General features: G+C 40.7%; 1 protein-coding gene across 8 annotated transcripts in view; it reads left to right on the forward strand.

Annotated features, from left to right (window-relative positions):
• The window catches only part of camta1a (calmodulin binding transcription activator 1a), a 936,513-nt gene that overhangs the window by 484,467 nt on the left and 437,098 nt on the right, over nucleotides 1-14,948 (forward strand). For all 8 annotated transcript variants that reach the window (XM_052039225.1, XM_052039226.1, XM_052039227.1 and 5 more), the window contains one exon: nucleotides 9,219-9,354. In XM_052039225.1, the coding sequence (XP_051895185.1) occupies nucleotides 9,219-9,354 (136 nt within the window). The remainder of the gene's footprint in view (nucleotides 1-9,218; nucleotides 9,355-14,948) is intronic.

Genomic DNA, 14,948 nt, shown 5'->3' on the forward strand with positions numbered 1-14,948 from the left:
TTATGCCAACCAAAGCTGTGGACATATAGTGCTGTCCCATTCATTTGAATGAGATCACTGGCCTCATTTGAAAGGTGGAATATGAAAGTAAACTGGCAAGAAACAGGACTGTAAGAGCTGCAATAGGTATGTAAAAATGTAAAGACAAGCAAGGGCATTTGTGGGTCCCTCAGACAGAGCTAGGAGATTAAAGAATTGGTAGAGAAATTAAACAAATATATTCTGTCTGTCTTCATAGAAAAGATACAGTAAAGCTAACAGAAATATTAGAGAACCAAGGGTCTAGTGAGAATGAGGAAATGAAGGAAATTAGTATGAGTAAAAATATAATACCAGAGAAGTTGGTGGGATTGAAAGTTGATAAATCCAACGACCTGATGATCTATATTCCAAAATATTGAAACAGGTGTTTATAGAAATAGCGATAACAGAACATACAAAATATTCTATTCTAAGCTCTATAATGGGAGGAGGTTAAGAGGCAGGTGGAGAAAAAGATTCAAGAATGTGCTTTGAGCTCCCTTAAAGAAGTGCAACATCCCCACTGACTCCTGGAAACCATGGCTGCTCAAGGTGGAGAAGGAGCATTCAGAATGGCATTGAGAATATCAACACCATGCATTAAGTGCACACAGATGCCCTTCATAAGCAGTGGAAGGTGCAAACCTCCTCACAAATTACCTACCCTCCTACCCTGTCAGCCACCTCCCGGTTCATCAATGGAGAAGTCTGCATTTCCCACTTTGGCCTCATTAGCCACCTCAGAACCCAGAAGCCTGCAGTGGAAGTAAATCACCCTAAATCCGGAGAGTCTGCTGAAGAAGATGAGAAGAAGAAGGATATGTTAGTTATCATTTTTCCAAACTTCTACAGTTCTGGAAAGTTTCCCGCAGGCATACAGGAGTGAGGTAGATCGGATGGTTGGGTGGTGTCACAACAACAACCTTGCGCTCAACATCAGCAAGACCAAGGAATTGATTGTGGACTTCAGGAAGGGGAAGTTTGGAGAACACACACCAGTCTTCATTGAGGGGCCAGCAGTGGAAAGGGTGAGCAGCTTCAAGTTCCTGGGTGTCAGCATCTCAGAGGATCTATCTTGGGCCCAACACATTGATGCAATCACGAAGAAGGCATGCCAGCAGCTCTGCTTCATTAGGAGTTTGAGGAGATTTGGTATGTCACCAATAACTCTTGCAATTTTCTACAGATGTACAGTGGAGAGCATTTTGACTGGCTGTATCACTGCCTGGTATGGAGGCTCCAATATGCAGAATCAAAAGAGGCTTCAGAGGGTTGTTGACTCAGCCAGCTCTATCATGAGCACAACCCTCCCCATCCTCATGGGACATCTTCAAGAGGCAGTGCCTTAAGTAGGCAACATCCATCATTAAGTACTGTCATCTCAATGTAAGATTAGTGTAAATGGGTAGTTGATAGTCAGCATGGACTCAATGGGCTGAAGGGCCTGTTTTATGCTGTATAACTCTATGATGCTATGACTAATCTACTGAAGTTCCTTGAGAATGTGACTAGTAGAAGAAATCAGTAGATACGATATATTTAGATTTTCAAAAGAATTTTGATAAGCTGTCACAAATGTTGTGCAACACAGTTCAAGCATATGAAATTGGGGGAATTGTACTGACATAGATTGAGAATTAGTTAACATGTAGAAAGGAAAGAGTGGAAGTAAACAGATCTTAGGTTGGCAGCCAGTGACAGAGAGATATTGTAGGGATCAGTGCTTTGGCCCAGCTAGTCATAGTCTTTATCAATGATTTGGCTGAGGGAATATTTCCAAGTTTGCTGATGATTCAAAATCAGTTGGATCACGTGTGGGGTTGAGGATGTAAAAAAGCATCAAGTAGATATAGAGGATCTCTAGAGGAGACAAGAGCATGCCAGAAGGAATATAATGTCAAAAAATGTGAGGCCATCCACTTTGACATGAAAAACAGGCAGACGATCTTTTGAATGATGACAGATTGGGTAATGTTGATATTCAAAGGAACCAGGGTGACCTTATATATAGGTAAAGAAAACTTGTATGCAGGTGTGGCAAATACTTAGGAAGGTGAGTGGTATGTGGACTTTATTATTAGAGGATTTGAGTACAGAAGTAATAATATTTTTCTGCAATCATAAAGGACCTTGGTGAGACAGGGCCTGGAGTATTGTGTGCAGTTTTGATCTTTATCACCTAAAGGAGGATATACTTTTAACAGGGGGAGCTTGCGTCAGGCATCATTGGAATGAATAAAAGCCCAGAGACAAGTCAGAGTGAGATGGAGAATTAAAGTGACAGACAACTGAAAACTCAGGGCCACCCTTGAACATTGTGCGAACAAAGCTCAAAGTAAACTCAAGGATCAGCATCCTGTCTTCTTACTTGGCACGTCTCAGCTCTGAATTCAAAAATTTCAGACAACCAGCCTTTTCTGTTTGTATCAGAACTGGCCAGTCCTAATGAAAGATCGTCAACCTGCAACATAACTCTTGTTCACTCTCTGCAAGTGTTACCCGACCTGCTGATTATTTCCAGAAGTATGTGTTTTTGTTTTAAGATGTCTGTAATGTTTTGTAACTCACAGTACCAACATTGATTTATTTCTCTTTCCTGCTCTGTTTTCGTTCACCTCCTCTTTATATCTTCTCCAGACAGATCAGTAGCAAATAACAAGTCTTCACCATCTTTTCTCAGCTGGCACCACCACCACCTATCCAGTCTCTCCTCATAATTGAAACACTCCATCATAGGCAACATACCAGTGACTCTTCTCTGCACCCTGCCCTGTGCAATCACAACTTTCCTATAGCATAGTGATCAGAACTCCAGCTATGGTCTAATCCGTATTTTCTAAAACTTTACTATAGCCTCTGTGCTTTTATATTTTGTGCCTCAGCTAATGAAGGCAAATATTCCATAAGCCTCCTTCACCACCCTATCCACCTGAGCTGCCACCTTCAGGGATCCTTGGACTTGCAATCAAAGTTTTTATATTCCTCAATGCTCTATAGGGTTCCACCATTCACTTTATTAGTCCTCCCTAATCCCTTTTCACTCATTGATTAATGAAATAGACCATCTGGTGATCAGAAATCTTCATCCCCTGTTGTTTCCAGAGCTTGCAATAGGTCTTATATTAGATAATATATCACCGACAGATTTGGGCTACCTTGTTCCTTGGATTATATTTTCCTCCCAGGATTGCCTATTCATAGGATCTTCAAGTGAAGTGAGGTAAATGTCTCTTGAGGCTATCAGTAGGCCTCACAAAAACAATTCCTGCTCATTAAAGGCCCCAGGTTTGACCCCAAGTCTCTACTCAGCTGATTTTTGTCAAGGCTAAATACTATATGTGCACCTTTGTAGGGCTAGGGGGGAGAATAATCAGTCTTGGTTTCCACCCGGATTTTTTTTTCTATTTATTGACCACAACTGGAATATTGGAAGGGAACAGGAGAATGATTATCTGTGAAAGTCTCTGCAGTCCAAAAGCTACTTGGAGGGTAGATAGGTGTCACAGCATGAATATGGGAATCCTCACAGAATGTGGAATGTAATCAGATAAATGGAAATAAGACTCAATTGGACCCTGTACAATCACAAATAATATGCCAAGGAAGATCTGGAAGAACCTCATATACAGTACATTAATATTAATTTCCAGCTGTAGAATTTAACAATGTGGTAAATGAAAAAAAGCACGAGACCCCTATAAAAGCTATTCAGTATGAATGTTGTGAAATTGGGAACTTGGTAAAATCTCCACTGCAGAGCAATTCTTGGTGATTGCATTTTTTTAATGGAACCTATCTGAACAAACAAAGTAATTGGAAATATCTATTCTGAACATAAAACATCTGAAATAATGTATGATATGCACTAAAAAATTAAATAACACAGATGTTTGACTTGTTTCCCTTTAAGTTAGTCTTATCATTGGGTGGATTTCCCTTTATTTCTCCACCTTTACCAGTGCTTTAGAATCTATTAATGCAGAAATAGACCATTTGGTTACAAAACACTTTATAGACCACAGAAAGGTAAAAGCACAAGAGGAGGCCACTTCAAATCCATGCTAGTGCTATGAAAGAGCAATTCAGTTAGAAGCACTTCCCCATCTTCTCCCCATAGCACTGCATTTCTTTTCTTTCCAAGTATTTATTCACTTTGCTTTTGGACATCATGATTGAACCTGTCTCCATTGACCTCCCCCATCTCCGCCCCACCCCCACCCTCACCCCAGCTGTGCTTCTAAATATCTCTATGAAGTTCCCCTTCAGCCTTCTCTATCCCAAGGAGAACAACCACAGCTTCTCCAATCTGTCTGTGTAACTGAAGTCCCTCATCCCTGAAATGATTTTAGTTTGTCTTTTCTCCAATCCCTCTAAGGCCTTCATATTTTTCCTGAGGTGTATTGTGTAGATCTGGATACAATACTCCAGTTTTGGCCAATCCATTATTTTATAAAGCTTAATCATGAATTCCCTATTCTTGTCCTTTGTGCCTCTTATCTATAAAGCTCAGGATCCCTCATGTGTGTTTCACTATCTCAGTATGGTGGGCCAACCATTTTCAATGATCTTTGCACACGCAACCGCAGATTTCTCTGTTCCAGTACTATTCTTAGAATTCCTGTTGGAGTCCAGATGCAGGGTTTCAGCCCAAAACGTTGAATATTTCTTTCCTCCCACAGATCTCTATGAGTTCCTCCAGCAGACTGTTTGTTGCTCTTTTTAGAATTGTGCTCTATGGTTTATATTACTTATCGTTGTACTTCCTTCTGAAATGTAGCACTTTACACATTTCTGTGTTAAGTTTCATCTCTTCTGTGTCCTTCCATTCCATCAGCCTGTCTGAATCCATTTGAAGACTATTAATGCCCTACAGTTCACCATGCTTCAAGTTTTCTGTTGTCTGGAGATTTGGAAATTGTGCAGTGTATACCCAGTCATATATATATATATATATATATATATTTGGAAAAATATTAGTCCTAGTAGCAACTCCCTGGAGAAGACCATTTTGTACCTCTCTCCAGACTGAAAAACAGCAGTTCACTTCTGCTGTCTGTGTCTTGTCACTTACCCAATTTTCTCTCCACATTGCTGCTGCCCCTTTTCATTCAGTAGGATTCAATCTTGATGACAATCCTATAAAGCAGCACTTTATCAAATGCCTTTTGAAAGTATACTGTATCACTTGCATTTACCTCATCAACTTTCTCTGTTTCTTCATCAAACAACTCAGTCAATTTGGTCTATTCCTGTGGTCCCATCCTTGTGACACTTTATTTTTCTGCCACCTATCCTGAACTTGACTGTCTAACCCAACCAATGAATCTCCCTTGCAAGTATTGTTCTTTTCAGCTGAGGGTGGATTAGAATTACTGAGGGTTATCTTTCCACCAATGGGTTAGATTGCATAATGCCCATGAATAGGTCCCAGATTGACATTAGAACATCTTATCACTTTAGGCAAATGTCCCAATGCAAATATGGCAAGATAATTAAAAGATATCTCAGTTTAGGGCAAATATTGATATACATTGAAATAAAAATTAAGCACAATGAAAGAGTATTGATGAACTCCAAAATTATGTCCGTTGATGTGGCCTTCTAAGAATATAAATGAGCAGATTGATCGTTTTCACCCTTATTCACTTTGCAAATGTTTCTATCAGAACTTACTGTATTATCCATTGGAACTTCAGTCAGGCTGGTTATCAGGAGGTGTTGGGTAAGAAATATGAGAGCAGCCAACTTATTGAATTTTAGCTAAAATAAAGATTAAAAATAGATATAACGTGTCACACTAAAATTTCTTTCCCTTCTTTAGCAATCCGTCAGAATAACAGAAGTTCAGGTTGGTAAAAATTTAGGTTGAAATGGTAGGGTGTTATATGAAAGTAATACTGCATTTAACCTTTAGGTAGGTAGTTCTACATTCATATCTTTTATATAAGCAAAGAAGCAGGAAGATTTTTTGCAGAAAAAATAATCATGTTCAAACTTACCTTCTTAAATCGGGTGGGAAGGGTTGCTATATTTTGTTTTCTCCCATCTTATCTTCTTCATTAAAGCCAGATTCCATTGATGCTCAATGCCCCATGCAATGGCATGGGGCCTTTTAAGGACATAAATAAGCAAAATTCATTGTATTTAACCTTACTCTTCTTCCAAAAGTTTTTCTTATCAGCATGTAGTCCATTGAATCTCGCTGCATTATCTGGGGCTTCAGGCCACAATGTTCTGAGGAGCTGGAGTATAACAGTTAAGAAAGTAGCCAGCTTGCTGAGCTTTAGCAGCAACAAATGATTACAAGGAGCAATATTTTTCCACCAGCTTTATATGTGAAATCATTGGATGGACATATTGTATCTTGGAGTTGCAGGGCACTTAATTTGCTAATATTCCCACTTTATAGTCAATTGTTTGCTCATCAGAAAGTGACACAGGAACAGACCACAAACTTTGGGCTAAAATAAGTAAATCTGTTTATTTTATACCATAAGACATAGAAGCAGAATTAGGCCATTCGGCCCATTGAGTCTGCTCCACCATTCCATCATGGCTGATTTATTTTTCCCTCTCAACTCCATTCTCCTGCCTTCTCCACATAACTTTTGATGCCCTTACCAATCAAGAACCTGTCAACCTCTGCTCTAAATATATCCAATGAATTCCACAGATTCATACCCTCTGGCTAAAGAAATTCCTCTTCATCTCTGTTCTAAAGGGATGTCATTCTATTATGAGGCTGTGCCCTCTGGTCTTAGATTCTCTCCCACTACTGGAAACATCTACTCCAGGTCCACTCTGTCCAGGCCTTTCAATATTCAGTAGGTTTCAATGAGATCCCCCCTCATCCTTCTAAACTACAGTGAGTACAGGCCCAGACCCATCAAATGCTCCTCACATGTTAACCCTTTCATTCCCAGGATCATTCTTGTAAACCTCCTCTGGACCCTCTCCAATGCCAGCACATCCTTCCTTCGATATGGGGCCCAGAACTGCTCACTGTACTCCAAATGTGGCCTGACCAACGCCTTATAAAGCTTCAGCATTACATCTTTGCTTGTATATTCTAGTCCTCTCAAAATGAATGCTAACATTACATTTGCTCTCCTTACTACTGACTCAACCTGCAAGTTAACCTTTAGGGAATCCTGCACTAGGGCTCCCAAGTCCCTTTGCTCCTCTGATTTCTGAATTCACTCCCCGTTTAGAAAATAGTCTACACCTTCATTCCTTCTACCAAAGTGCATGACCATACACTTCCCTACACTGTATTCCATCTACCACATATTTGTCCATTCTCCTAACCTGTCCAAGCCCTTCTGCAGACTCCCTGCTTCCTCAACACTGCCTGCTCCTCCACCTATCTTTGTAGCAGTTTGAAATTAATTTGTACAGAAGAAAACTAAATCAGCCAATAAAGTACATTATTCAATTCTCACAAACTCTGTTTCGTTTGTTGAACCAAAGTTCCTAAGTATATCAGAGTAGCTTAGCAGGCAATGCTTTCTGATTCTCATGTAAAGAGAAAGGCACTTTGATAAAAGATGCTAAACATAACTTTTTTTTCAGGGACTAAAACAATAAATGATTCATTAGCATTATGTAGGTGATCAGAAAGACAACCCTCATCCAATTGTGTTGGAAAGTTCTTTGATCTGAGCCTGTCTGAAGGGGATAAATATGCAAAACATCAGATGCAAACCATAAAGCAGAAAGACCTTAGAGAAAGCAGATATAAAGAGGCAGAATGCAGAGTGGTGAGTCTGTTTAACAACATCAACAGCTTGCATCTAGTTTGCATCTTTAAAGTGTCCCATGGTGATTCAAACAAAATTTGACATCAAGTCGAGTGAGGAGATTGATGAGCAAGGGGGCTGATGAGCAAATGTTTGGTCAAAGAGAGTTATTTAGGAGTATCTTAAATGTGGTGAGGGAGGCAAAGAGATTGAAAGAGGCCTTCTGGAGCTTGGGGCCTGAAGGCATGACCACCTGTGATGGAATGATTAAAATTAGGCTTGTGCATGAGTCCAAAATTGGAGAATATTGGAGAGTTGGAGGCTGGAGAAGACTGCAGAGATAAGAAGAAAGCTTAGGTAATGAAGGTTTTGAAAACAAGAATAAGAAGTCAGTTTAGGCCAATGATCTCTGGATAATTGGACATGTTGCAATTTAGGACAGAGGTTTTAAGACTGGATGACAGTAGCTCCAACAACATTCAAGAAGCTTGACACCATCCAGCACTCTTGACTAGCACCTCATTGACCACCCTAAACATTCAGTGCTACTCCCGTTCAGTGTGTTATCTATAAAATGCAGTTATTCAGCTAGGCTACTTCCAATGGCAATTCCAAAGCCCGCAACCTTTACCACCAAGAAAGACAACGAACATAGGTGCGTGGGAAAACCACCTGCAGGGTCTACTCCAAGTCGCATACCATTCTGATCCAGAAATACATCACTATTTCTTCATTCTGATTGAGCCTACATCATGGGATTTTCTACACAATAACTCCATGGGATTAACTTCATTGAATAGACTGCAGTAGTTGAGGAAAGCTGATGACTACCACTTCCTCAAAGGCAATGCCCACACTCTGTAAGTGAATTTAAAAAAATTGAAACACTGATGTTGGGTAATGTAGCATGTGTAAGTACTAGGAATATTGGGATTTGGAATGGTGACAACACAGAGACAATTAAAGATGAGAGACTATATTTTGTTAGAACAATGTCATGTACCATGCCTCAGAGAATAAATGTGTGATAGTTATTCATGCAGTGTAAAGAGATCACTTGTTCAGACCATGCCAAGTTAGTTTGCCTTCATTTGGTTGGCCCCAGTACTCCTGTGAAGAGATCAGCCAGATGGTTGGATGTTCTGAATTTTCAGTGCATTGCCCGTGAATCTTTCTCATAAAATCTATTTTTGAAACTCAAGCTTTTCATTCATGAAGAATGAATGCCTTGGAGAGATATTTAATGACAAGGAGCTAAATCCAAAGGGTAATAAGGTTGGGGAGAGAAAGTATAACATAGGTCTAAAATGAACACCCTCTAAATTCAAAAGGAGGGTAACTCCTAAAGATTGAAATGTGACAGGTTTGATTTTGAATGGGGTTTGAATAGTTTTAAACTATTTTATAAGATTCCCATTTTCTAATTTCTAATCTTGCTTCTTCACTGAAATATTGCAGGCCCCAAAATGGCTCCATGATCTTATACAACAGAAAGAAGGTGAAATACAGAAAGGATGGCTACTGTTGGAAGAAACGGAAAGATGGTAAAACTACACGTGAAGATCACATGAAGCTGAAGGTGCAGGGTGTGGAGGTAAGGAGAAACAACACAGCAACACTAAAGTTTATTTTGTATGTTTCATGGTAACTATACGCTGGGAAACTTTGCAGTTGTGTTAAAAGAATATTGGAAGTGGAGATGAGCTGCTGCCTCTGATGAGCCTCTCAATTTCAATTAGTTTTGTTGCAGAGGGAAAAAAGCAACTATATTAATTACCAAACCTGTGGTATTATTTAACATTCAAGAGCCATATCATAATGCAACAAAAAGTTACAGGAATTTTTTTTGAATATTTGACATTTATAGGTTTTATCAATTTCCTTTCACTGTCCTCTTGTCATGTCCATTGTTCTGAGGTGGGAAAACAAATCAACCTGATTTTGGCTTCCTGGCCAACTGTTAATGGATATTAATGATACATATTTCCAGGAAAACCCTCATATGTCATTCTACTTCATCTGATGGGATTGGTAGATATTAGGTATAATCAGACTAAATATAGCCTCAAGGTATTTTCAGCAATTTTTGAAGCAGCAAGTGTTTCAAGGAAAGAGTACCAAACTCTGATAGTGTTGTGAGGCTAAGGAGTGAGCCACAGTAATTAGAAAGGTTTCGGTATTGGTTTATTATTGTCACGTGTACCAAGATAAAGTGAAAAACTGTTTGCATGCCATCCAGGCAGATCATGCCATACATAAGTACATCAAGGTAGTTAAAAACAAAACAGAATACAGAATATAGTGTTGCAGCTACAGAGAAAGTCCAGTGTGGGTAAACAGATACAGTGCAAGGGCCACAATGAGGTAGATCAAGAATTCATCTTTAGCCTATGAGAGGTCTATTCAAGAGTCTGATAACAGCAGGATAGAAGCTGCCCTTATGTCTGGTGGTACATGCTTTTGTATTTTCTGCTTGATGGGAGGGAAGAAGAGAGAGTAACCGGGGTGGGAGGGTTCCTTGATTATATTGGCTGCTTTCCCGAGGCAGTGGTAAGTGTAGACAGAGTCAATGGAGGGGAGGCTGGTTTGCATGATGGAGTGGGCTGCGTTCACAACTCTCTGCAATTTCTTGCGGTCTTGGGCTGGGCAATTGCCATACTCAGCTATGATGCATCTGGATAGAATGTTTTCTATGGTGCATCTGTAAAAATTGTTAAGAATCATTGGGGACGTAGCAAATTTCCTTAGCCTTCTGAGGTAGTAGAGATGTTGGTGTGCTTTCTTGACCTTAGTGTCTCAACCATCTCCACCTCAGCACCATTGATACAGATAGGGGTATGTACTCCATCGCACTTCTTGAAGTCAATGACCAGCTCCTTGGTTTTGCTGACATTGAAGGAGAGGTTGTTGTCTTGACACCATGCCACTCAGCTCTCTATCTCCTTCCTGTACTCTGCTTCATCATTGTTTGAGATCTGGCCCACTACAGTGGTGTCATCTGCAAACATGTAAATGGAGTTAGAGCAGAATTTGGCCACACAGTCCTGAGTGTATGGTGAGTATAGTAAGGGCTGAGAATCATGGAGGAGGTATTGTCACCCTTTCTTACTGATTGCAGACATTAGTCCCAGGCTGAGTTTTCTTTATGTTCCCTTTGTCTAAGACTGTTGCCTGTCTTCACTGAACAGATTTTTCTTTCTCTCTATAGTTCTAACAATGAATGGGTTTTCTATTTCTAGAACTGTATTGATGAGGGGTAGCAGACCATGCCACTATTGAGCTGTGTCAATGTGTTTACTGTTTGGTTGTGAGGAATTGCAATACATCCCATTCACCCATTATCCAAGAACTCACGAGCCTAAACTAACTTCTTGTTGGATACTTGTGCCAAGTAGTGTAATGCTAATGGAGCAAGATTAGCACCCTAGGATTCATGAGCTGAAACTGCACTGTATCAAATTGTTAGATTAAATTCAATGAATCTGGCAGTTTATGGATCGGTCTAGGAAAATGATGACCTTGAAAATGGCCAGGATGTCATGAAAACATCATTCAGTGAAGGGAATCTGTTTTTATTTTACCTGTTATGACCTCCAGACCCACATTACAGGGTTAATTCTCAAAGCCTGTAGCTCAAATGATGGCAATGATCTCTTCCCAGTAATCTGCACTAATCTCCTGTCTCAGATCAGGAGCTGAGCAATGGGAGCAGCCCAAAGCCAACAACTCCATTACAGTGTGTTTTAATGTCACATTGTTCTGTGGAACAGAGACCACATTTTTTGTTTTACAGCAAACTACTCTCAGATCTTTGCATGATGGAAGAGTGCCACAGATAGTCTTCTTGTTTTCTCTGAAGCAATTTTCTATCCTATACCTCTTGCTGATTCTGCTCACAAGAATACTTCGGTGAATGTGGGTTCAAAGATTAAACAAAGACCTTTAAGCCTGCAAATGGCTCAGTAGATCAATGGCTCAAGTGATCATAATATGATAGAATTCACCCTGCAGTTTGAGAGGGAGAAGGTAAAATCAGATGTATCGGTATTACAGTTGATTAAAGGTAACTACAGAGGCATGAGAGAGGAGCTGGCCAAAGTTGATTGGAAGGGGACCCGAGCAGGTATGACAGTAGAGCAGCAATGGCAGGAGTTTCTGGGAGTAATTCGGAAGACACAGGATCAGTTCATCCCAAGGAAGATTCTAAAAGCTGATAAGGGAAGTCAAAGACAGCATAAAAGCAAAAGAGGGGGCATACAATATTGCAAAAATTAGTGGGAAGCAAGAGGATTGGGAAGTTTTTAAAACTAACAGAAGGCAACTAAAAAAGTAATAAGGGGAGAAAAGATGAAATATGAAGGTAGGCTAGCCAATAATATAAAAGAGGATACCAAAAGTTTTTTTAGATATATAAAGAGTAAAAGAGAGGCATGAGTGGACATTAGACCACTGGAAAATGATGCTGGAGAGGTAGCAATGGGGAACAAAGAAATGGCGGATGAACTGAATAAATATTTTGCGTCAGTGTTCACTGTGGAAGACATCAGCAACATGCCAGAAATTCGAGAGTCAGGGGGCAGAAATGAGTGTAGTCACTATTATAAGGAGAAAGTGCTTGGGAAACTGAAAGGTCTGAAGGTAGATAAGTCACCTGGACCAGATGGACTACACCCCTGGGTTCTGAAAGAGGTAGCTGAAGAGATTGTGGAGGCATTAATAGTGATCTTTCAAGAATTGCCAGAGTCAGGAATGGTTCTGGATGACTGGAAAGTTGTAAATGTCACTCTACTCTTTAAGAAGTGAGGGAGGCAAAAGACAGGAAATTATAGGCCAATTCGCCTGATTTCAGTGGTTGGTAAGATGTTAGAGTCCATTATTAAGGATGAGGTTTCCTTATGGTTTCCTAAAGGTTTCCTTAAAGGGAGATCTTGCCTGAGAAATCTGTTGGAATTCTTTGAGGAAGTAACAGGCAGGACAAAGGAGAGTCAGTGGATGTTGTTTACTTGGATTTTCAGAAGACCTTTGACAAGGTGCCACACATGAGACTGCTAAACAAGATAGGAGCCTGCAATATTACAGGAAAGGTACTAGCATGGATAGAAGATTGCCTGACTGGCAGAAGGCAAAGAGTAGGAATAAAAGGAGCCTTTTCTGGTTGGCTGCCCGTGACCAATAGTATTCTGCAGGGGTCAATGCTGGGTCCACTACTTTTCTCGTTACATGTTAATGATCTGGATGACGGAATTGATGGCTTTGAGGCCAAGTTTGCAGATGATACAAAGATAGATGGAGGGGCAGATAGTGTTGAGGAATCAGGGAATCTGCAGAAGGACTTGGACAGGTTGAAAGAATGGGCAAAGAAGTGGCAGATGGAATACAGTGTAGGGAAGTGTATGGTCATGCACTTTGGTAGAAGGAATGAAGGTGTAAACTATTTTCTAAACGGGGAGTGAATTCAGAAATCGGAGGAGCAAAGGGACTTGGAAGTCCTAATGCAGGATTCCCTGAAGGTTAACTTGCAGGTATTGGTATTGGTATTGGTTTATCTTGTCACTTGTACCGAGATACAGTGGAAAAACTTATCTTGAATACTGATCGTGCAGATCAATTCATTACACAGTGCAGTTACATTGGTTAGTACAGAGTGCATTGAGGTAGTACAGAGGGCATTGATGTAGTACAAGTAAAAACAATAACAGTACAGAGTAAAGTGTCACAGCTACAGAGAAAGTGCAGTGCAATAAGGTGCAAGGTCACAACAAGGTAGATCATGAGGTCATAGTCCATCTCATCGTATAAGGGAACTGTTCAATAGTCTTATCACAGTGGGGTAGAAGCTGTCCATAAGTCTGGTGGTACGTACCCTCAGGCTCCTGTATCTTCTACCCGATGGAAGAGGAGAGAATGACCCGGGTGGGTGGGGTCTTTGATTATGCTGGCTGCTTCACCAGGGCAGTGAGAGATAAAGACAGAGTCCAAGGAGGGGAGGCTGGTGTCCGTGATGCGTTGGGCTGTGTCCACAACTCTCTGCAGTTTCTTGCGGTCCTGGGCAGAGCAGTTGCCGTACCAAGCCGTGATACATCCAGATAGGATGCTTTCTGTGTGCCTTGATAAAAGTTGGAGAGTCAAAGGGGACAAGTAAGGAAGGCAAATGCAATGTTAGCATTCATTTCGAGAGGACTGGAATATAACATCAAGGATGTAATGCTAAGGCTTTATAAGGCATTGGTCAGACCACATTTGGAGAATTGTGAGCAGTTTTGGGCCCCATATCTAAGGAAGGAGGTGCTGGCATTGGAGAGGGTCCAGAGGAGGTTTACAAGAATTATCCCAGAAATGAAAGGGTTAATGTAAGAGGTGTGCTTGATAGCTCTGGGCCTGTACTCACTGGAGTTTAGAAGGATGAGGTGGGGATCTCATTGAAACCTACCGAATATTGAAAGGCCTGCATAGGGTAGACATGGAGAGGATGTTTCCAGTGGTGGGAGATTCTAGGACCAGAGGGCACAGCCTCAGAATAGAAGGACGTCCCTTTAGAACAGAGATGAGAAGGAATTTCTTCAGCCAAAGTGTGGTGAATCTGTGGAATTCATTGCCGTGGATAGCTGTGGAGGCCAAGTCAGTGGGTATATTTAAAGCGGAGGTTGATAGGTTCTTGATTAGTAAGGGCGTCAAAGGTTATGGGAAGAAGGCAGGAGAATGGGGTAGAGAGGGAAAAATAAATCAGCCACGATCGAATGGCAGAGCAGACTCAGTGAGCCGAATGGCCTAAATCTGCTCCTATGTCTTATGGTCTTATAGATGCATACATCATCAAGCAAAATGGGAAAACCCAGGTGGGATCCCCATTTGGCACTGAACATTTTGATTTCAGCCAAAGCAGTCAGCGTGATACACCTGGTCTGTTCATATATGGACTAAAGCATAGAAGATGAACCAAGGTTCAGTCTCCTATTTACGACGCACTGATCCATGTTGCAGAATATCTGTATGGAAATTAGCTGAAGGCAAGATTAGGCTTGACTGCTGTGCCTCCCACATTTACACCCTCTTTCTATGCACAGGAAAGCACTTAGGTAAGAACTGGAAAGCTACAAAACACATAAATCTGGATTTCATTGAGAGTTAGCTTGTTCAAGAGAGACAAGACTAGCCATGATGCAACCTGCAGACGTGATATTGCGACAG

The sequence above is a fragment of the Pristis pectinata genome, chromosome 26, assembly GCF_009764475.1.
Source record: "Pristis pectinata isolate sPriPec2 chromosome 26, sPriPec2.1.pri, whole genome shotgun sequence".
NCBI classification, from domain to species: Eukaryota; Metazoa; Chordata; class Chondrichthyes; order Rhinopristiformes; family Pristidae; genus Pristis; species Pristis pectinata.